Here is a 24110-nt window from a genome sequence, read left to right as displayed (position 1 = left end):
TCGTATATCTGTGCGAGTAAAGCAGCGCCATGTGTTATGCAAATTCGTCTTATGTTACTACCTCCAACATCGACAAAAACTGTGGGAAATGGATCAGAAAAGCATCTAATGACACAACTGCATACTCTAAGTTCATTTTTACACATGGAGCTTTTGGTCATACCCCCACCACCTTTGTAGCACCTGTTTGGTTTAGGTGATGGGGGCACTTTTCCCATAGTTGACCGAATCAGTACACATTTCACAAATCTCTGAACGTGGCACCACGTGTAAACATACGACGACATAATCTCATACAAAGCTCCGCTAAGCATTCGCGGAGCTGGAACTCTAGAGCCAACTCCAAACTGAATCTATAAATCTCGATTCTCGTTACTTAAGGTGTTTTATTCCATCGTCGTGAGAGAATCCGACTCGGTTCGCTATGCTAGAAAGTGTGGAAGAAGGCTGTTCCTTGACCCTTTTCCGATGTTATGTTGGGCTGATTACGTGTGGTCCTACAATCTAATTTTCAGCTAGGGATTACTTAGACGGGAGGTGAAGGAGGCGAGATGGGTTGGAGCAGAAAGCATGCGGTGTATGGTGAGCGGTATAATCCTGAGAAGCACCGGCGACCTGTCCCGGGATCAAGACCTGATCGCGATGCAGGTGAAACTTCTGGAATCGCGGATAATACCCGAGAGCTCGCATTTGCTGCTGTTCTGGTTCTCGTGGGTATTGCGGCGCTATACCCAGCTTTACATCATAGGGTAAGCGCCGAATCCTCGAAGAACAAGAAGAATCAATTCATTCTAAATTTTCACAAACAACGCACCTCAGAAGTGTTGTCCATTCGCAGCGTCGAGTGTGTTCATGTGGAACATTTAATTGGATTTATATAACAAGATACTTGTCGGTGGAATAGGGATGGGATGTTGGAAGGAAGGTGGATTGTGTTGGATGATCATAAGGAAATGATAAATCACTTGAATCTCGGATTACATGTATGAGGAAACTTATGATAACCCTCGGCTTCGGTTTGGACATATCCGGAAGAAATGTATAGGACGATTTTTTCCCAGTTTGACATCTGTAGTGGATGTGGTTTATTCCTAATTGATAACTTTGTGCTGTTCTCTTGCTTTCAGGGAAGCTCATTGTCTTCGGAAATAAAAGCAGCCAAAAGCACTCGTATGTGTTACCCCCTTGTAACGTTTCAGGCTTTCATTCATGCTCCCGTGGCTTAACTGTCATGTCAATGGAAAAGCATAGAGAACAGTGCCTTTGAATGATATTGAGCTGACCTAGAATGTGTTTGTTCTATGTGTGTAGCATTAAATATGAAGAATTGGGTGAATTTTACGTTGCTGGAGAGCCACAGAGTTGCACATAACACGAGGATTTTCAGGTGCCAGTCTTGACTCTTATCTGGTGGCTTCATCATTGCCTTATATGTGTATCAAAAGGGATAGTCTTTTTTGCGAAGTCTTTGCAGTCGTGTTCGTTTGGTATCTGATTACTGAAATAAATCTAGGCCAAAGACGAGTTGAAACTCTTGATTGGAAGCTTCGCAATTACTGCATGAATAAGAGTCATCAATTGTTTTAGGTTTGAGCTTGATCCAAAAGCGAGCCTGGGCCTTCAACCGATTTCTCATATCCTCGTGAGGTTAGCCTAATGTATACCTTTTCCACAAGAGCCTTAAAATTTTACATTTTTTTTCGTTCCATGTCCTGTTTTTAGGATTCATATGATGTGTGTAGGGAATATTAATCTTGCCTAATTTCGAAAATTTCTTTTGAAGTTTATGCTTCACTAAATGCAGGTAATTTGTGGTGACTCTCATAAGATTCCCAGAGATCTGGCAAATGGAGTTCATCTTTGATGGCTTGTTTATTTTGCAGAGGTGAGGTCGTTAATCGCCGTGGAAGGCTAGAGAAAATAACACGCTCGTAAGTCTGTCTGTTCTTATGGTTAGAAACATTATAGAAAGAGCCCATTTTGCAGCAGGATATCTAAGTCGATATTATAAGCAGGGTTTACATTTTTGAGAAATAATATTAGTGTTAAGATAGTGCTTCATAATGGTTCATTGTGTGTGTATACAGCCACTAATTTCCCTTGTGCCGTAGATAAGAGATTTGAGGTTAGTATTGTGCGTAAATTTTCATAAGGAATTGCTGGATCTCTAATTTAGAATGTTCGAAATATGGGGTTTTGCATCCAGATATGTACCGGTTTCAGACCTGGGTGCGACAGGATATTTTGACTTACTGATCAAGGTGAGTGTAATGAGGGTTTTACTGACAGTGACGAAGCGACCGCCCTTTATTGAGTAGAAACTTTAGTACACATCATTAGGATTGCGATCTTTTCAGTTAGATAGTTTTAATTGGACTAGAAAGACTTATTGAATTCATTATTCTCGACAAAAATGTTAATTATAGCTAGTGAGACTCTTCGTTTTGTGGTTTTTAATTACAATTTCGTGTGTAGATCCTCCCCGATGGTATGTTGAGTCAACGAATTGCTCGTCTGAATCCTGGTGATTCACTTGAAATGAGAGGGTAAGATTTTGGCTTCTGTGCCTCTTGAATCTCTTACAGAAAACTAGTCTGTCGTAGTATTTGCAACTTCTGTTCATTGGCTCGTTAGATTCAAGAGAGAACTATTGAAGGACCAATCTATCTTTTGGGCAGGGACTTTGCATTATAATTATGAATAAGAGTCTGCTTTTCACATTCTTCTTTTGATGTTTGTAGCCCGGTCGTAGAGCTGCCTTACAAAGCCAACATGAAAACACATTTGGGTATGGTAAGCCCTTTCGTAACCTTTTGGCCATGCTTGCGATTTAGTTCCAGAGTCAGCTTTGTATACATGGGTTAGAGTTGAGATTAGTTGGTAAATTTAATGAAACACGTGAATACTGAAATTTGGGAGTATCAAGGTTTCACGTGGTTCCAGGCAAGAGTATGAGATTTTTTCTGCATGGAGAATAAAGCATATTAATAAGCATGAAGTGATATGTTTTCACACGCAATGAAAACAAGGAGTTTTTCCTCGAAATTAAATTCAAGGTTGATAGAAACGAATGGAGATTGTATGCAGATTGCTGGTGATATTGGAATCACCCACATGGTGCAGTTGATCAAGGCCATCGTGTTAAATCCCAATGATTATACTCAGGTGGGGCTACAGTGATATATTTATGTTTTACCTATAATAACTATTTCTGTGCTTTATTGAAAAAACTTCCTTTATATGATATGATATGTCTTGAAGCTTATCCGCAAGAAGTCTCTTGGAAGTGTAGCAGGTCTCGCTTATCTATGAAAATGAATCTCCAGAAGACATTCTGTTGAAAGAGGAACTGGATAAATTATCTCGAGCGTATCCAAATTTTAAGGTATAATATTTCATAATTTTTTACAAGTCTCATTCTTTACTTACCTTTTGTGGCCCGTTTATTGTGGATCATGGAACAGAGTTTGGAGTTTTGTTGATTAATGAACTTTTCTAAATTATTGTGGTTTCGTATGGATTGTGTTTGGTGTGTGTAAGGTGTTTTATACAGTAAATATTGCGGGTAGAGAATGGGAGGGCGGTGTGGGACACATCACGGCAGAAATGATTTACAAAGCACTACCACATCCGTCTCCTAACACTCTCGTGCTGGTAAATGCTTCTAATGCAATGCTTCAGCTTTATTGTTTTATTCCAAGTCTGTTATAATTGCAGATGGTGAAGTTTATTGTTAATGTCCTGGTAACCATGCATGTGGAAGTCTGGACCTACATCGTGTTAAATTTGTTGAAATTGAAAGCCTACTAACTCGTACTAGCATGTTAGATCTTGTTTAAACTTTCAACTGGGATACAAATGTTTGAAGTCAATATTCAAGAATTCACTCAAATTTTCTTTCAAGTCACGCGACTGAATTGAAGAATACGAAATAACGAATTAATTTAAAAGGGCCTTCAACTTGATTGACTTAAGCCTCTCACCCATGAATGTTGTAGGTTGCCGGACCTTCAACCTTTATGGACCGTGTTTGTGGAAGGAAAGACCAGGAACGGTACAGTGGCCAGGTAAGTAAATGATGCTGTCATAGAAACCATCACCTTGCAATTTTAGTGTATTAGGGTTAATAAATTTCTAACGCCTGGAATTCTCATGTAGGTGCTTGGACTACTCAAGCAGCTTGGCTACAAGAAGGAGCACGTCTATAAATTTTAGAGAATCAAGTACCCACTTGTTCCGTCACTCCACATTTGCCTCATTCCGTGCATGTTAACTCCCATTGACATTATACTATCTTAAAAGCTTTCTCGTTTAGGGACTAGTTTTATTCTTCTGAGAGGCTAGAACGTCCAGGGACCTTGTATTTCTCAGTGATTTGCCCTGGAATGGGAAAACATGTATGTACAGTAAAAGTACAAATAATCGACCACTCTGGAGTTCGTGTGTTTGTGCAATCCTAAGGATATTGAGTTAGGTGTAACAATAACATATGAACGCTCTCATTTTTTGGCTGTGTTTCAACTGCACTCCTGTTTTATTCTGGTTGACCCTTAAAAGGTTCAAGCCTATGGCCCAGAATGATGTTGAACAGTACCTGCACTTAACATTTTGCTATGATGTGATTGCAAGTGATACAAGTTTCAACAAAATGAAGACGGTAAATTCATCAAATAGCAGTGATGTGCTAGTGACTTAAATATGATAAATTTAGCATCAAATGTACAAGGTAGTGAACTATACAACATATATATATATATATATATATATATATATATATTTATTAGGCAAACAGTTGTCTCCTACTCGACTCCGCTATTCCAAGAGGATTCTGCCAACGACAGGCGTTCAACTCCCTGACTGTCTCCCCAATAAGATCCTTCATGATCATCTTTTCCACCCTAACGCAGATCTTCTCAAGCTCTGTGTTATAATCGAACCACTGCAGCCCTCGGCCTCGCTCCAGATCTTGGCGCAAAATCACCTGGACAGTGTCATAATCATCCTCCAAAGCAGCACACGGAAGATCCCCCAACTCGGTCAAAACTTCCTTCAGTAACTGCGTCCCCGTGGATCTCTTCGTCAAGCTCGGCTTGAAGAACCCCATCCACTGCATTGACCTCAATTGCGTCTCCAATATCCTTTTTAGAACCTCGTTGACACTCTCGAAGAGAATGCGACGGTTCAAAATGTCTTGCTCATCACTCTCCGAAAATCTGCGTTTTGTTTCCAATTGATCGAAGACGTTCGAATCCAAAATATAGCCGGTGGAGCTACGTACGAAGTTAGGAGTAGCACATCTTCTTGCAACCTCGGAAGTCTCCAAAAGATCCTTCACATACATTCTCTCTTCACCTGCGTCTCTGAGACATATACGAAGCCAGTTTCGGTGCTTCGAATCTTTAGTTGGCATGGATATACTCTTATCTTGAACTTGTGAATAAGTATCCACTGGGGGTGTAACCTTCGTTTCTGAGAGAGTGTCACTATCGTCTGGAGCTTTCAACAAGGCTGCAGGGGATGCTTCCTCGAGATCAAGATCTAAAAATCGTGCAGTGTTCCAGAGTTTATCTTTCTTTGGACCATGTTGATCTGCACACAAAATAAGAATGCAGGATATAAGAAAACGTTCGCAGCCATCAAGGCCAAGAATGTCAACATACAAAATGCTCACAATGAAAAAAATTACTAGTCTATACACCCAGAGAAATGCCAACCTTGGAGACCGGCAACACTGGATTTTCCCGCTTTAGGACTTGGCGTTAGCTCCTCATCAAAATGAAAGTTATCCAACACAGAGACGGGACTTGGTTGGTCAGCGACTTCAGCTAGCACATCTTCCAAGAAATCCATCTTCTTAGTTGAAACCCCATGAGGTGTTTTCACTACCTCGTCGATGTCCATTGCCTTCTCGTTAGCCTGCACATGAAACCAAACATCATCATTACGAAAGGAAACTCACGCAAGCAGTGAATGTGATCTGAGGTTTCGTTGCATCTGTGGATTTTTTTTGTTTTGCAGCTACTTTTGAATGAAGGGTTTACCTTGGACTCCATTCTGTGTAGCCTTGCATTTGCGTTAGTTGTATCCCCACTATGGTCTAATGCTCCACCTTGTGTGGCACGCACTGTCTCCGGCAACGAGCTTCTTGCAAGAGGAACACTAGTCTTCTGTTCTTGTGAAGAGGTTTCTGTATCTGCGACACTGTCACAAACAGACGGAACTCTAATAACACGCGATGCCAGCACCAAATCATCTTTTGCCGACGAAATTTTTACGTTCACATCAAGACATGTGGGACCATTCTTCACAGATGACTTGTTATCTTTAGAAACCAGCCTCTTCGATCTGAAACGCATGTTGGAAGGTGTTTTTCCACCAGATGATGTCGGAGCTGGAATTTCAGCAGTGGTGGCCTTCTGAGCAATTTTGGTAAAAAGCTTGCTTTCCGAGCTGCTTCGACGCAGTGGTCTCGGGGTATCCGGATCACCACTCGCCCTCCCCTTGAGAAACTCTTGCTTCGTAGCATTCGCCCTCAAGTTCGCAAGGGAAGCTTTGGTCTCTACCTCTTTCACAGCAAAAGCTTTCCTCCGCCCATTACCAGCATCCACCGGGCGGTTCACGTGTTCCAGTCTGCCAATGGAGCATCTAGGAGATACCGAGGTCGCCAAGTCAGGTTGAGAGCATGGCCGAGCTGGCTTCTCCTGGGTCGATGTGGTAGCTCGAGGACCCCTGGGACTAGACGAATCTCGCCCACTTTGTTGGGCATCCAAAAGCGACTTCGACATGCGAGCTGCGCTGCGCTCCTTCTTAGCCTGCCGAAGACTAGGACTGCTATTTGAAGGATCTGTAACCTTCGAGGACTCCTGCGGCTGAGCTTTCGGAAACAACTCGTTGACAGTGGCCTTGTGATTGTGGGCATTCTCGATCAAATTGCTAAGTGAGGAAACATAGCCATGTCAGAGCAGATCACACGAATGGATTATGAAACACAAAATGGAGTTTCCTGTAGAGGCTTACATGTGGTCAAAAAAGAGAGTTGAATTCTGGTATTACCTGCAGATGTTTCGGGGCGAAATTTCTTCGTCAGGATTATATGTTCCTTTATCCGTCTTACTGTACGCCATTGCGCATGGTTGATATGGAGCTGCTAAAGGTGGAGCCTGCGATTTGTATGACACGGCCCTCGTGATAATGGGCTTCACTACCACGGGTGACTCCTCATCTGCTTCTGATACACCAGCTTTCTGGCCTTGCCCATGGATAGATCTCTTCTGCTCCGGCGGTCTAGGAGTCGTACTAACAAGGCTGGCCCTTGGAGTATCTTGGTAATCCAGATAATTTGAGGCTGAGAGAACTGGAGGAACGCACTGAGATCGAGCCCTCGTCACCTGGCACTCTTTCTCCCCTGTCACCTCCAGACTTTGTAACTTCAAAGCTTCCGCATTCTTCCGACGAGAAGAGGTATGAAATACTCTCTTGAGCTGCATGGCTTCGAAGATATGCCACAGTGATCTCCTTCCTTGAGGAGACTTACGCACCTGGCGTGGCTCCTTGAGATCCAACTCATCATCTCGCGGTTTGGAATCATACTTGTCCGTCTCAACCGACTGCCTGGAATCGAGTGCAGCATGATCTTCTGAAGTCCTCATGTTCAAGGGTGTAGTGATGATCTGGAGTTGGACATTCGGAGATTCTTGCTCAAAGTATTGGTGCTTGGAATTTGAGAGAGGAGGTTGTCTCTGCGAATAAGGATCTTCTACAGGCCTCAAACCATGATGGCCAGCAGCAGCTTTACTCCGACTATGACCTTGAAAATGTTCGTGGTCAGAGGAGTGGTGCGCATAATCGTAGTCGTCTGAAGGAGATGGCGGGGGAGGTGGAGATCCACCATTCAATGGGTGGCACCGCGAAAACTTATTGGCTAGGAGATCAGTCTCCGTCTTAGCGCTTCTCCTTGAGGCATCTTTAACTCCCACAGGCAGCTCTTTAGCCCTCGGCAGCTCATCTAATCCCATCAACCGCGCAACCACATTTGATGCCTTCGGACGGGTACCACCGTCCAAATTTCTCCTTCCAGACGATTGTCGATTGAACTGCGCGTTTTCGTTAGTGTCCTCCAGCTCCGATCGATCGAGTTCGCCCAGTTTCAGCTTGCGCAGCACCAGTGTGCTCGAATTTGCAGAATCACGGCCATCAACAGATAATCGTGGGGCAGTGCATGCGCGAGGCGCGTCTCGAGTACCATCCACGGAGAATCGATGGCCCTCTTTAGACCCAATTTTCTGAGGGGCTCGTAGAAACTCCTTGATTTCTGCAGCGCGGATAGAATCCTTGAAATCTGGAGTTATCGATGGAAGGTCACTCGTTTCTCTGCAGCGTCGAATCGGCCTCGGGGATACTAACACTTTTCCATTCCCAGACGCTCGCCGATCGTCTCCTGACAGAGACAACCGAGGGCCTTCTTTCAATTCGACTGTCAATCGGGTTGCGTCACGCCCATCAGTCGCGGTATTCGAAACAGAATTCCTTGGAAGCACCTCCGAGTTCTGATGCTTGAGTGAATCCTTCTCCTTGACGGTCAGCCTCGGCGACCCTCCCGAGCTTCGAAGCCCATCCTTCCAATCAGCTAGCACCCGCACAGTCCCTAGCCCACCGACGGAAGAAGATCGTGGCAAATCGGCTGGTTTTGGTCGAGCTCCTCCAGGGTCTAATCTTCCGTCCACTGACAACCTCATCCTATCTTTACCGTCCACAGAAGAAGACCTTGGTAAATTTTTCACACACCCCTGGCTGTAACGCTCATCCACGGACAACCGCGGTAGTTCTCTGGAGCTCACTAAACCCCTACGAGCCCGATTATCTCGGTTAAGGGAGGCGCGAACTATGTCACGAATGTTGGAGCCGTTGGCTTTCGGCTCGGAATCTGCACGAGATGGAATCATAACATTGAGCTTCTTGCACTCGGTGGTGAGATCATAGTTGGGGTAATTTGAAGTGGCAGAGTTCACGGTGCTCTCCAACGCTTGATCGTTGAAGTAGAATGCTAATCCGCCCACGCTCCCCTCGGAATACATCGGGGAGTTGTCGACCTGGGATTTCTCATCAGGGGAGGTTCTGCTCTCGGTCCGCGTCTCGCAGGATTTGGTAAATACCTCGCTGCTGTCAGAGTAGGCCCTGTGGTGGTGGTGAGCTCGTGTGCTTTCGGCTGTGGAGTCTTTAGGGCGGTCGAAGCTGTCGGCAGAAATTCTCTGCGACGAGTCATCCTCAAACTGCAAAACAAACAGATTCTCAATGAAACCAATAAAATATCAAATAAAACAGAGTAATGTCACAGTAGCTTCGATATGGATAACGTTGCTCACCATCCAATATGGATTGTTGCTGCGGTCATGGCGGGGCGTCTCGCAGGCTGATGTAGGTTGTGATTGCCCTATCATACACACACCAAAAATTCAACATATCAAATTTGTGACCGAATTGAGTTTCATTGAATTTTTCGTGGTGGACAAAACTTGGGAATACCAGCTCGCTGTAGGTAAGCAAAAACATTGATTGATGATGGCGATTGAGCGCATACCACTGGCAGCATTGCTGACGCGCTTAGATCCATAGCGGCGACCAAGGCCTTGGCGATCAAAGATCTGGAACAGTCCTGTCGTACAGCCGAGTTGCTGTTCCAGTGCCTTGGGGTCTTCTGCCAAGGCTTTGAGAAGGTCTGCTGACACTGGCATTGCGACGAACCGCACTAGGTGTCCGGATTATATCCTTTACTCTGATATCGAAAAACTTTCTTCAGCTTATTGAGAATGGTCAGCCGTCTACATCTACGCATACGCGTCGCAGCGCAGCGCACTCCTTCAACATATTGCAAGTCTGCAGGTTAAAATCGCAGAATAATCACTTCGTTACCTGCTACTTTGCAAAAAAAAAAAAAAAAAAAAAAAAAAAACCATGTGATCGATTATCCACTCACAGAGCTCTTCAACGTGAGAAAGGATTCTCGCAGAGAATTCACCCTTTGCTGCAGCGGGGTGTCTGAATGAGTGCAGTATGCTCCAGAAATAAATATCTGATCCAACCGATAATGTCCCGCGCTTGAGTAATCGTCCCCGACCAAACGTCTCGCTTCAATCTCTTCCTACTGTTGGACTCCTGATACCTGACCCTAACAGCTGATCGAGCAGAATGCACAGCCTCTTACAGCCAGCATACAATCGCGCTTCTACCCCTATCTCAGTAAGCGCTACTCTGACATGAAACGCTTCTTCTGCATCTTGTGCCAGAGGAGCGGTCCGCCCACGCCGCGTCGTCTATCAAACCTTTCAGAATCTTGGTTCTACTGTAACGAGGCAATTGTGTGGATACAAACCAATTACCGATGTGAAGGAGCACAGGAAGAAGCTTCAGCTCGGCACACCAGATGACACTACAGTGACCACCCAGCGCAGGGCCATGTCGAACACGAGCGCATTGTGTTCCGAAAGCTAAGAGCAGCAACCTCCAGTGGGACAAATTCTGCCAATACGTTGTTATCGCTCACTCTCACTGAAACAACGAAATCCACTCTTGGCATCATCCCACGGTTGCTCACTCAACCAATCAAGTCCACAGAAACCCAATACCCGACAGCATCTCATGAGGGAAGTTATAGACCCACGACCCACCACTCCATCACAAGCAACCTACCTCAGCTCAGCATCTCATTGATCTTCGCAACATCAACATCGAGATACAACCTGCAGCTCTCTACGTCCTCCACGCTCAAGCCTCCTCTACACATACAATACTGCACCCTGTGGGTGCATCCAGGTCGAAATTGTCTACTCGCAATCATAGACCTCTTGTCTTGTACTCAAAGCTCAAGCTCATCAGACCAGCGTACGAGAATGCATGCTTATGATTCTGGCATGTTGATGAGAGAGAGGGGTGAGGGAGGGAGGGAGAGAGGACAGGAGAGTGAGGGACGAGGGGGGGGAGGAGGGACAGCTGGGATGCAGGGACAAGGGAGCTAGCTAAGTTCTCTTCCAGATTCACAGTCGTCACTTATGAGCTATGAAACTGAGTCCTCATGGTACTCGATGCCTAGCAACGCTGTTTCCCCCTCCCTCCCTCCATCCATCCCCTCAACAGCCTCTGCGAACTGTCTGTCTCACTGTCTGTCTGCGCGCAGCCCCTGTCTACAGTACTCTCTACACCCACCCTTCTTCTTCTTCGTCTTCTACTCCTCCATCTCTGCTTCTTTCTTTCACTGGTTTCAGCGGAATAATTTTACCAGGATTGATCCGAAACATTGGTACACCATGCTTGGGTACCCCATCCGATCGTCTTTCCATCCAACAGCATGATTGACGAAGTTACACCGGAATAAGGAAGCCATGTTTCCTCGTGTTTGATCACGGCAGCATTCGTGGCTCACTTCTACAGTGCAATACCATTCCATCTTTCCCAACCGGAAGTAGAGAATATTCCTTTGTTTTGGAGGCTACTGGCGAAACAAGCTGATGGATAAAATCATTGGTGACCGATGGACTAGAGGAATTTTTCGTTTTTTAAAAAAATGGCTTCAACCACTGCCCTTCTTTCATTATCACTGCCTCTTCTTTTTATTCTTCCTTCCCTTCTTTTTGGGGCTTTTGTACCCATTATTCTTGCAGCTAACCCACATCTTTATTCAGGCCATCATCAACATCTCAGCAGCTAATAACACCAACAGGGCAAGTCCTTCACCCTCCACAAGCAGCCTAGCCTAGCTCTCTCTCTCATCACAGTTCAAAAGCAACCAAGCTATATCCATGATGGTGATCCTTCAAGTATCCTCCACAACCTGGCAACCTGAGTCAAGAGCCAAACTCACAACAGCATCAATGCAAACACCCCCCCCCCCCTGCAGTGCCACTGATGGGCACTTCCAACACATGACTTAAGTAAAGTCAGCTGCCCAGTCAGCAAGAATAAAGCCCACCAAGTTTAAGTGCCTCCCCCTCCTGCTTCTGCTCCCTTCCCCTTGTATTCTTTGTAATAGATGCGGCTACAAGTAGACAATGAGGAGAACAAATAAGGAGATGAGTATGTGAGATTGGCTTTGAAGTACTGGCAGCAAGGGGCTGCTGCAGACTTGGTCTCAGGTGCTCTACCTGTATACACAATTACAATGAGTCATGTCATGGCCACTTAATCCTGCTCAGGGCTTCATTCATCATGTCCATGCCACAGGCTTTGTCTGCAGGCAGTGCAGAGATGCTGGCAAAGGTGGAAGTGGAGCATCATCATCAGTAGTAGTAGTCCTAGTAGAAGTAGTCATCGTGGTGGTAGTAGTAGTGGTTGCATCATAGTGGGAAGATCCTGAGAGTCACCTTGTGAGGCTACCCCACAACTTCTTTAGAGAATATGTGTGGGAATCCATCATGTCAAATGTATAATTATCAAAATAACTAAATGTACATAGTTTAAAAAAACAAGGAAAGAAGGGAAAGTAGGAAGGGTAACATTTTGTTGAAGTTCTACAATTCATGATTAGTCTTCTGTTGTTTCATTTCTGGCTTAAGTGATTGAATTTTCCAAAATTAGATAAATAAATAAATAAATACTTGAGCCATTTTCAATTGAATTTGTGGACAAAGACTGATTTGTCAATGGCACAAATTGGATAACCATGTGGCAGAATATTATTGGGGGCGATACTGAAAGTGGGGTCCTCCATAGGCCAGCAGGGATTGGGTCCACTGTGGCAATTGGGCCATGTTCTTGCCACTTGGAGGGTAGTGACTAGGCAGCGTAGCCCATTAAAATCAGCCCTGCCTGGAGCTTTGTGCAGGACATAATATAGTAGCTTACTCTCTTATTGGGAGGTATATATAAACTATTGTTAGTATTATTGTTGTTGTTATATTTTTTTTTTATGGACTACCATGGGTTTTTTGTTCTTCTTCTTTGTTTTCTTTCCTTATTCCTTCCCCAGGCTCCCCCATACAAAACCCTTTTTGGCACACATACATGCAACTAGAATTTTGTTTATCCTTTTCAGTTGTACTATTTCTATTATATCCATGGGTGGTTTGATGGGAGGGTGCGGAACTAAGTTGCTGGCAGGGACTTAGACTTGCACCCATTGACCATGATTGCCACTCTGTCAAAACACTTCCATATACATCCCATTCTCACTTCCTTGCTTCTTTTTTTTACTTCTCCATCTATTCTTTTCCCTGCACATATGTAATCAGGTTCATGATATATAAGTGTGTGTGTGTGTGTGTGCGCATTAACTGAAACAGATAAAAGGTCACAAAGTTTGAATGCTCTGTTTTTGGTGTTTTAGGGACTCTTAGTCTGCATCTGATATTCTGATACTGTTTTACTTTACTCCACTCTTCTCAATCCATACATGTGAAAAAACCTGGATTATCAATAAATGAGTAAATAAAAATAACAAAAAAATCAAAGAAAGCAACATGAAGAAAGGAAAAACTTTCGCTCAATTGTCATGAATGAAATTCATTTTTAATTTTTTAATTTTTAATTCAAAAAGATCAAGTAATCAATTTATATCAGCAATGATAAATTCCTGTTCATTATGTTGTGGAAGAATCTCCTTGCAATTCATCATAGTATGCAAAGTCAAGGACCTTTTCCTACCACTTTGAAAGCCCATTCTTGGATGGTGTGCATCCTCCATTTCAATTATGCATAAAAGATTTTTACTTTTCAAAAGAAAATTATATATAACAAAAAAAAATTAAAACACTTTGAAAACACAGATGCTATATTTATCATAAACAAGAAAATAAAATAAATATAAACTTCCACTGATTGTGCCTTAAATCACACACAAAAAATTGTGCAGATATATTTGTATGCATGTGTGTGTGAATATGTGTGAATAAATATATATATATATATATATATATATATATTTTTTCAAATTATCTTACTTTGTTCTTAATCCTCACTAGTTTTTTCAGCAAAATTGTAGAATTTGTATTGTATACCTTTGATCCTTAACCAAAGGAATCACAAGGTTTTTTGTTTCATGTGATCTAAGTACAAATCAGAGTTTTTTTTCCAGAGCTGTGAAAGTTAGGGCTTTCAGAATTAGGGTTTTGAAAATTGTCTCATCAAAAATGGAGTCTAGTCACCCATTGTGTATGGCAGGGACAAAAAAAATGTGTCAACACCCAATAGCTAAAAAAAGAACAGAAAGACTACAAAATAAGAGCCGTGGCAAAGGAGGAATATTGTGATCTACATTGCAATAGATAGCAAAGATTCTGAAATGAACTTAGAGACATCAAGCTTATAAAAAAATCACCCAAAAAGTTTAACTGTTAATGCGTACAAATTTCAGTAAAGAGTTTGCACAATTTCAGAATAAATATAAAAAATTGATCAGTTTTTTTTTTTTTTTTTTTTTTTTTTACCAATGCAAAAACAAATAAAAAATCTAATTTGGATTACTCTAAGGAATTTGTTAAACGAATTTAGGATAAAATTCAAAGCAATTGCAAATATCATTGAAATCCTATTAAAATATCTTAAATTCAAAATTGAGCTTATTAATGGCCTCAAAGAAACAATTAGAACTCTCAATTTGAATAATCAAATATATGACAAGTAGAACAATAATTATGTTTATATATATATATATATATATATATATATAGTGATTAATATTTTTAATATTTTGTGCAACTCAACAATCTAACTTATATGATAATCAAGGAAGACACACAAGAAGAAGAAAAATAACAAGAAAAAAAATGTAATATAGATAAAGATGGCTTCATTTCTAAAAGTCATTACTAATAAGTCGAAGGGTATTAAAAAATAAATAAATAAAATCCAACAAACATTAGAAAAAATAAACTACTGATTTATGTATGGGTAGTAAGTATATTTATTTAATAACCTCTACATTAAAATGGAAGTGGTCAAAATTTATTTGTTTACAACTTATCCAAATTATAGAACCAAATAAGTACAAACCACAAATAAACACGAAAAGAAAATAAATAAATAAATAAATAAATAAAATTATGATTTGAATATTGTTAAATCTAAAGAAACTAAAATTTTGAAATATTTCAATTATAATTTATTAAAGCTTATGATTGCATCAATTGAAATTTTATTTTTGAAGCCAGAGAGACATTATGTTCTAGACCAACATTTATAAAATTAATTAACTATTCTTTAATGGAGCAAAATCATAGTAAGTATAAGTAGAGTTCTTTTTCCAAAATTTCCAATTTCAATAGGTATAAAAAATTTAAAAAAAAAAATCTATTGTCTCCATATTTTATCTCAGATTATTATTTTTTAAAAAATTGGATCCAAATTTATTTTATATAATTTTTTTTATAGACTTAGAATGCATATGAACTAAAAATCATTCAACTTTTAGCCAATATAGATAAGTTAAAAAAAAATATGGATATTGTAATTGATATCATCTTTATTTAGAATGGTTATTTTAAGTTTAATCCCCATTTAAAAAATAATCAGGGTGGTGTTTACAATTATTTAAACCATAATGGATAAAAAAAAACCTAAATAGAAATGGATCAATTAAAAAAAGAAAAGAAGCATATCGAATATATCTTATAGATGAGAAATTCATTCTTTAGTAGTTAATAATCACTTCAAATAACAAGTATTAAAAAAGCTAAGACTATAGTGTTTCATAAAACTGAATCTGAAATGATAAAGATTTCTTATTACTAAACAAGGAATTTTCTTTGAGTAGGAAAGAAATAAATTCTATGACTAAAATATCTTAGAATATCACAAACTAGTAAGTTTTCAACACAGGTTTAAATTCTTTGAACTAAAATTTTCTCTTACTTATTTATTTATAAAATAGCTGTTCAAATATTTATGACTGGTCAATTAAACCTAATTACTTTTTAAGATTCATAGTTAAACAAACACAATTAGTCAAGGATACAACAAAGTGTCTTTTAGACCAACATTGCATGAGAACAACTACTTAAGAATCAGCAACAGATTCCAAGGTATATAACAGTATTTGAAATTTGGCAAAGAAATATGGGCAAGACTTGCATGGAGAGAAAGGACCATGTAGAGCAAACTCACAGAGTATGGCAAACTTTGCTTGCTAAAACCATGTAATTGATTGAAAAACACACTCACAAGCAGAAAAAAATAGTTTAAGAAATTTACAAAAGGGTGAAATATATTAAACAAACTGGAAGTCACAAGTGAAGAAAAATCTATTTTTAAAAAGTTTTCTCCCCCCTGAAAGGTCCATATTCTCTATCCAAATCTCAAGGCTTGAAATATAGCCCCTAGATATTCACTGTCTATATATATAACCAGTTAAACATTTTTACTTTTATTATTTTATATCTGCTGATTGGGCACTTATTCTAAGTAGTGCAACAATCTGCCTGCCATGACATTCTGGTCAGGCAATTAAATCCTATACTCCAGCTCTTCCCCTTCTTTTGTTATTAGTAGTGGTGTTGTTCCTGAACAACAGCTGCCCCCCTAAGGAAAATACAATAGACTTTGAGGAATGCAACCAGGGGAACAGGTAAGAGAGATGAAAAGGAACAATGCACCCAAGTGAAGCTTAAAAGTGGGCTCTCCATTTGAGTCACAACCTGTGAGGGGGGGACTGGAGCCCAGAGACTTCAATTATTTGTTTACAGAAGGATGCCATGATCACAGGGTTCTCCTTTGTTTATTTATATATTTGTACCTTTATGCTACAATGCATCACAATCCTTTGCCACCTTCAATTGAAAAAAAAATAGGGGAAAATAATATATAAACAAAATCTGAACCTGAAAACTCAAATATGTGATCCTCTGTTGCAGCAACTTCCAATGCATGCTTTCTAAGTGTTTGACTCTGTGGAAGTAAAATAAGTACATTCTGTTCCTTTTAATGGGAAAATGTTCAGGAATGTTTGACATTGAAAGTGATTCTTGCCATCAGAAAGGGGTTATCAAAAACAAGATACATGGATAGTCAAATACATGCAACAAAATGATTTTGTTTTCCTTTGATTTGATTTTATTTCAATTGAGAAACATACTGAGCTTAAATTTTCAGTTTCTTATGTTGTACAAACAAGAAATTAATAATGGAAGACAGAGCTATCTCCTGAGTTGAGCTGAATACAAGGCCCACATAGTATCACCCCAAACCCTAAACTCTGACTGCAGCCTGTGTTTAGTTTCATGTGCTCTCTGTACAGAAATGGCCATCTGAAGAACGTGAATGGAGATATGTAGAAATTTGCTCACTGAACATGCTCAGCTGACAATGCAACAGATTTATTCATTGCTATCCATGGAAGTTATGCAAAAGGTCTGTGAGGAGGGGATATTCTCTAAACATGTTGGTTACTGCAGAAGACCAATTAACATCAGAACAGGGACAGGTATGGGTGCAATTTATATTGGAGAGCTAGTTTCATTAGATACCTTTATGCCTTAATATTGGACAATCTACTCAACAAAGATACCTGTCTAAGTTGCAAAAGATAAGTGGTAAAAGTAAGAGTAAGATAGAGAGAGAAGTGAGGATCAGCATTCAAGAGGGTCGTTTTTAATCTGGGTAGAATACTACAGGCAATAGGAAAGTGGCAAGAATTACAAAATGACACAAAATTTTCACTTCTAAATTTGAAAACTAAAAGGACATCTGGATAATAAAGCACCTGTAGGAGAATTGTATGCTTGATATTAGAAGTTTGACCCTGAACATTCTACTTGCTTTAAATATAAAAACAAACACATGATAAAACATTCAAATGGTATATGGCCTAATTATTAATCATGTGATTTGAAAATTATTTAATTTTCTTCACACACTCATCTAATCTTAAAATATCAACAGTAATAATATTTTGTATAGACTCACCTTGTAACTATGAAACATACCTACATACAATAACTCTCTTTGCAAAAGGCAGAGGAGTTCCTTCTGTCCAAATTCAGCACAGGAAGTATTGTATACTATAACACTGGAATTTCTGAAGCATTTTCAGCAGTATTCTCAACATCCATGTCATCCATTTAGGTTGTTCATGTAAAATGCATTTCAGTGGAACATACTTCTCCAATGCAAGAAAAAAGTAAAAGGAGAGGAATGGAAAAGAAGAATGGTTTAATACAATTTACTTTGCACAACAATGGAATCAACACCCAACTGGAAAGAAATGCCTGACATGCCTACTGTTGCAGAGGAGATGGCAAGTGTAAGTAAGCTTCATGGATTGATGAAAGGAATGGACAGAAAGAAAGCCATGCCTGGAAAATACCCAGTATAATGTACACCTCATGTACTCCAGACAAAGGCAGCCACTGGCATAGTTTGGGGTTAAGTTAATAGTAGTGAAAGGCCATGATGATGAGAAGATACACCAAGTTTTACTCCTGATGATATCATGCTGCCATTATAACTCAGCATGTGGCTTTACAATCCATCCATCCCATCCATCCGTTCACACATTCATCCAAGTGGGGGTACTGCCCTGTTCTGAACCTTGGGAGCCTGTAAACCCATGTACCCTACACAATCAATGGCAACCAGTAATACACATTAATGGGTTCTCACTGCAAGGCTTTGGGAACACAGACAGAGGGCACACCATAGGGAACCAGTTTCTGAATGAATAAGAAGAGTAGTACTTGGGAGATCATGCACGCTCTGAGGGGTAAGATGATACACATATTCTCAACACTTTGTTGTTGCTCGTGTCCTTTCATGCCCCCATCATGTTGGCTTTGGGCGTGATTTTTATTTTTAATTTTATGCTCTCTACTGGGAAAGGGTAGTAGGTTGTGGCAGCCGACTTGCTGGGGCTGAACTCATGTGTGCTGGAGGAAAATTCCAGGCAGAATTGTACAGGTGGTAGCGGGCTCATCTGTGTACCCCTCTGGGAGGAATTAGGTCACCATCCTAAACAATCATGAGTTGTGCCACCCCCTCACTATAAATCTCCAGATTCCAGACACCCCAACATGACAGAAAATGGCAACATCAGTGCAGAGCATGCATGGTTTGTGAAATCCCCCAAACCTTTTTTCCGCTTGGAATCTAGTCTCCTGCTCACACACTTTACCCCTCTGCTTATAGTGCTTTTTACCCTTACAGATAGCCAAAGATTTGGGTATCTGTATGGCTCCACCATCTCAAAGGGGCCTTGTACTGCATAGCTACCCAAAGCAATAAGCACACCCTCTTCTTAAATGTCTTCTCTATGCTCATATTTTTTAAATGTCAGCAGCAGCTTCATCTTTTCCCCCTTTGCTCATCTTGTGCAGCAGTACAATTTTTTCCAGGGGGGGGTCGATTATTTGGGTTTGTATTTACAATTTTTGAACTAGTAATGTGTTCCAAAAGTATCATCATGAAAAATAGACTCGGAACAAACTTCAACCAAGAGTGAAAATTTTGTTTTCCATTATATTTAATAATAATAAAAAAGGGAAAATGCAACAATGATGGAGGCAGAACCAACCCGAGAAATAGTTCCCCCACTTCATTAATACGAGGGTGCTGAGTATTGCTGTGGTTTAATGATCCCGCCAATGATGGTGTGAAACGTGTCTAGATTTGACTGATGCAGTTTACCTGGCGCTAGCAGAGATGAATGAATGCCTGAGTGGTTAAATGAATGAAGGGTGGGTAAAAACAAAAGGGCGCCGGGTGGGGGAAATGGTGGGTCAACACGACGCCGCTGCACTCATGAGCCGGTGGGAAACCGGCCCACTAGCCGTGATGATGGTGATAGATGGAAATAGGGGAGGGGGGGGGTTGTGGCGTGTCCCCGCCTCTCCTATTACCGCTCCCGCTATATCCAGCAGCGCCTTACACCGCTCACGTTATCCATCGTTATGGCGGGTTAGCAAAACTCCTCCCCCCCTCTCTCCGCCTTTGGATCCCTTTTCACACTGGCGAAGTGGCTTTCATCCCCACCCCTCGGTGACGTGGCCCTCTTGTGAGCATAACACTACAACCTGCTGTCTGGGGTTAGGGTTTGGATTCTCTTCGAACATATGGTTGGCCCATTTTACATTAAGCTTAATTATTGTTTTCTGCTAAATAAATAGAAAAAACTACTTGCTTCCATGTGTTTTTAGAATGCTTGAAAATGGAAATTTTCAATTGTGTGTAGTACAAGGACTAAGCAAATGTTGCATGCTGTTCTACCTAAATTCCTATATGCATTCTGTGAAACTTAATTTGTAAGAATCACAAAAATAAATAAATAAATAAATAAAAATGCAGAGCACTGTACTTAGAATTGCAACTATATGTATATTATTAAAAATGATTCTTTAAAATCCACAGAAAGGAGATTGTCAAGGAACCTTCTTCCTGTTTGAATTAATGTTGGGAACTCCGTTTAGCCATAAATATATTCAAGATAAATTCTCAATTCTATTGAATTCACATTTATTTATTTTTACATTTGAGCTTGATACATCTCAAAAATATGTTACAGTATTGAAAGATTATAGTTTTAAATTTTATTGACAATGACTGGTCTTTAAACCCTTTTTGTGTATGTGTATCTATATTTATATTTATAGTGAATGCAATTGAAATGGTTTAGTTTTAAAATGACATGATTCAAAAAATAAGGGATGTGAATGGTATTCAAACTATGTTTTTCTAGAATGAAATGATTGTAACATGTGATGTAATGTATTATTTATATACATGTCTTGCTAATCTTATCACAATTTTTGATATTCTCACCACAATCTGCCACCTGTTCAACATTTTTGTTTGTTTGTTTGTTATTTTAATCAAAACAATTTATTCAACAAAGTGGTTTAAAAGACATTGAACAATTTTTTTTTTGATTGGTTTGTAATATATTGACCAAAATTTGCATGTGGTGGATGGGGGGTTGTGGTGGTGGAAGTATCACGTTCCTGTGGCCGCGGATGTCTCCCATCCTGAAACCCCCTCTGCGGTGCTCAGTTTCAGAATAGAAGTTACCCGCAGTTACTAAGGTCATTCAGCGGTAAGAATGAGAGTTTTTATTTTACCCAATGAAGTTGGTAACCGGCACGGGCGGGGGCACCCGCGACGTTTGTCGCAGACAACGAAGGCCTGTCCCATTGGGAACCTGGGGTTGGAAGCCCGTCCTTCCCCCCCTCTGAACCCGGCATTCGTGTCCTGACCTCGGCAAAGTAAAAGCCTCTCCTTTCTTCCCTTTTTACTTTACTTGTTTTCCTTTTCCTTTTCCTTTACAGTCTTGCAACAGTCGGGCAAACATCCGCAATTCAGCCACGTGCACATGCCACCTTGTAGAGTATGTTGGCATGGAGAGGAACTGCTCAGCTAGAAGTATTGATGAATGAATTATCAAATGTTAGTTGTATTTTGAACCACAAAGTTCATGCCCAATTCAAAGTTTGTATCATGTATGTGTACATGGGTGTGTAAGTATGATAAAATAAAATAAAACACAATAATAATAAAAAAAAAACTATATATATGTATGTATATATACAGAGAGAGAGAGAGAGAGAGAGAGAGAGAGAGTTATATATAGTTATATACTTTGCTCATTCCTTTCTGTGTAGGCAACCACAAATTACAGTAAACTGTAGAAATGTTCGACATTGATATTACTGAAAAATTATTGATATCAAAATAAAATATTTGGCATTATCATTTGAATATTAATAATGCCAAACAGAGATTATACAACAAATATGTATTTTAATATATTTTAAAATTATTATTATATAATGATATTTTATAATTATAATATCTATATTGTAATTTATTTTATTACAGATTTAAAAATTAAATTAAAAAATCTATTTAGAAGAAAAATACAATAAGATAAAATAATTTACTACAATAATAATAAGAAATAGCAATTATTGTCTATTTATCCTAATATGTAATTGAATGTATCTACTATGGATAGATTTTTTTTAAAAACATAAATAAATTTAAATTAGTAAATTATTTTAATTTTTAGAAAAAGTAATAATTGAATATTAAAATAATTAATTTAATGAGTAAATAAATAAATATCTAAAAAAAGATACAAACTATTTAAATTTGTTGATATAGATTGTTTAAAGTATTATAAATTTTAATTTTTTTGATCATTTTGAATTAAAGTTCATATATTTTATTTAAAATTTTTACATGTCTTTTTTATCTATATTAAAATAATTTAAAGACTAAACAGTAAATTCTCCAATTTTTTTTAAAGAAGAATAATTAAAAAAAAATCTTTCTTATACACCAAATATGTTAAGGATATGAACCATAAATTTTTTTAAGTAATTAAAGAATGCCTCAATATATATACTATCTATTAAAGAATTAAGTAATTATGTCTTATAGGCTATACAATACATTTCCAACTTACAAATCATGAGTCTAATTTATAGGCAAGTTTTTGACATATATGCCACATAGCCAATTTATGATACAAGTGGCTAAATATGTCACATTAGGCCAACTTGTTGGTTATGTTATCAAAATATGAATCATTTATAAACATATATAAAATCTACATAGCTTTTGAATAGCTTTTCAACAAGACCTGAATAATTTTATCTACTTCTATATAATTCTATTTATTTAAGTAAATTTGCTATTTAATATAGCTATCTATTACATTACTTCTCCTTCAAGGCTATGAATTCCACAAGGAATTGTATCATTGCTTTATAAGTTGATAAAATTTAAGATCCTTAAAATGGTATTAGCAAAAAACTTTGATCTTTGTTCCACATGAAGGTGATTAATTGGTGCTTTTAATCATTGTTAATATTCCATACCAAAATTAAAAGATCACAAAGTTCTTTGATCATTATAGAAGAAATAAAAATAAGTAAATTTAATAATATCTTGTGGAGAAGCTTTTTAGAAGCTTTATAGATACAAATTTAACTTTTTAAGTATTTATAAGTGATTAATAAGTTAAAAATTTGGCCTCTTGTTGTACATGTTGATCACTTCTTATACAAGTTGGTTATATGGCACACATGTTTAAAGTTATTTTTATAAATTAGACACATATTAAATGACCTATTAAACATTGAGACATAGATTTCAAATTAGATAGTATATATGGAAGCAAGAATGAAACTTTTATTATTCTAATAAATACCTTTTTTATGTTTTTATTTCTTTATTTATTTATTTTATTTTTTTAAATTTAAGAATCTTTAGTCTCTTTGTATTTGGCAATAAATATTTTGATTTCTATCTTATATTTAATTTTTATTTTTTTATTTTCTTTCTTAGAATATTATTAAAATTTATTACCTCTTTAGAATTTTCTTATGATTCATGTCTTTGATACAAATATGTTATATTTCACCATTTATTTAAAAAAGAACATGTTTCTCTTGAAGATTTTTATTATAATTGTAAGATGATCTAAGTTGAGATATTCTAAGTAATTTATTTAATAATTTTATAAATATAAATTCTTTAAATAAATCTATTAGTTGTTTATTCTCCATGTTTGTAAAGAAATTTTATAAATTGATTCTTAAACTTATTTTTCTCTGATTTATATTATCTTATTGACAATGATTAATTTTTAATTTCTTTGGATATTGTCAATAAAAAATAAAAATAAGTTTTGATGCATTTTCTAGATTCACATAACTTCCATGTACATTTACTAATACCATACTTTTGCCATTGTATGATATATTCTAATTTATTTCAATGTATCATAAATATACATATTTATTCTATTAATTATCTATATAGTAAGAATAAGTAGAAGTAAATAAAAGTATTTTTTTTTTTATAATATTTTATAGAAAAGCTTTGTAGAAGCTTTACAGATATAACTTTGCTTTAATACATATCTTCAGGTGATTGATATGTTGAAAACTTGGCCAACTAATTAGACACTTGTAATATTAGTTGGACATAAGGTGCACATATAAGAAAATTATTTTATAAATTAGATATATATCTTGTAAATTAGATATGTATTAGAAGTTCTATAGAATATAGCCATATAACTTCTACTTAGGTAGTATATATAGAGTCAAGAGTGAGGCCTTCCATTCTTTTGATAATTTCTTTTTTATTTCTAGTCTAATTTTTTAGTCATTAGACATATTCATTTTAATTTT

General features: G+C 38.3%; 2 protein-coding genes across 9 annotated transcripts; one reads left to right on the top strand and one right to left on the bottom strand.

Moving 5' to 3' along the window:
- The first annotated feature begins 277 nt into the window (after positions 1-277).
- LOC112283843 (NADH-cytochrome b5 reductase-like protein) lies at positions 278-4454 on the top strand. Of its 3 annotated transcripts, none has more exons than XM_024523088.3 (13): positions 278-749; positions 1128-1170; positions 1312-1387; positions 1588-1647; positions 1884-1931; positions 2207-2261; positions 2476-2546; positions 2742-2793; positions 3088-3165; positions 3296-3385; positions 3541-3654; positions 3999-4067; positions 4159-4454. In XM_024523088.3, the coding sequence occupies exons 1-13, from the start codon at positions 552-554 to the stop codon at positions 4213-4215; spliced, it is 1011 nt and encodes a 336-aa protein (XP_024378856.1). In that variant the 5' UTR covers positions 278-551; the 3' UTR covers positions 4216-4454. The 3 variants fall into 3 exon arrangements, with proteins under 3 accessions (XP_024378856.1, XP_024378855.1, XP_024378857.1); XM_024523087.3 differs by having other exon boundaries at positions 3293-3385; XM_024523089.3 differs by lacking the exon at positions 1588-1647 and having other exon boundaries at positions 396-749; positions 3293-3385.
- A 208-nt stretch (positions 4455-4662) lies between these two features.
- On the bottom strand, positions 4663-11002 carry LOC112283841 (uncharacterized). Of its 6 annotated transcripts, none has more exons than XM_024523082.3 (8): positions 10687-10972; positions 9974-10069; positions 9578-9873; positions 9363-9430; positions 7054-9269; positions 6042-6933; positions 5715-5916; positions 4663-5589 (listed from the first exon to the last, which is right to left on the bottom strand). In XM_024523082.3, the coding sequence occupies exons 3-8, from the start codon at positions 9729-9731 to the stop codon at positions 4781-4783; spliced, it is 4341 nt and encodes a 1446-aa protein (XP_024378850.1). In that variant the 5' UTR covers positions 9732-9873; positions 9974-10069; positions 10687-10972; the 3' UTR covers positions 4663-4780. The 6 variants fall into 6 exon arrangements, with proteins under 6 accessions (XP_024378850.1, XP_024378853.1, XP_024378847.1 ...); XM_024523085.3 differs by having other exon boundaries at positions 9578-9855; positions 10687-10821; XM_024523079.3 differs by having other exon boundaries at positions 9974-11002.
- Between the last annotated feature and the right edge of the window lie 13108 nt (positions 11003-24110).

The sequence above is a fragment of the Physcomitrium patens genome, chromosome 6 (assembly GCF_059467195.1).
Source record: "Physcomitrium patens ecotype Gransden chromosome 6, ASM5946719v1, whole genome shotgun sequence".
Lineage (NCBI taxonomy): Eukaryota > Viridiplantae > Streptophyta > Bryopsida > Funariales > Funariaceae > Physcomitrium > Physcomitrium patens.
The sequence above is the reverse complement of the archived record's forward strand: the minus strand, read 5'-3'. Positions and strand labels throughout refer to the sequence as shown.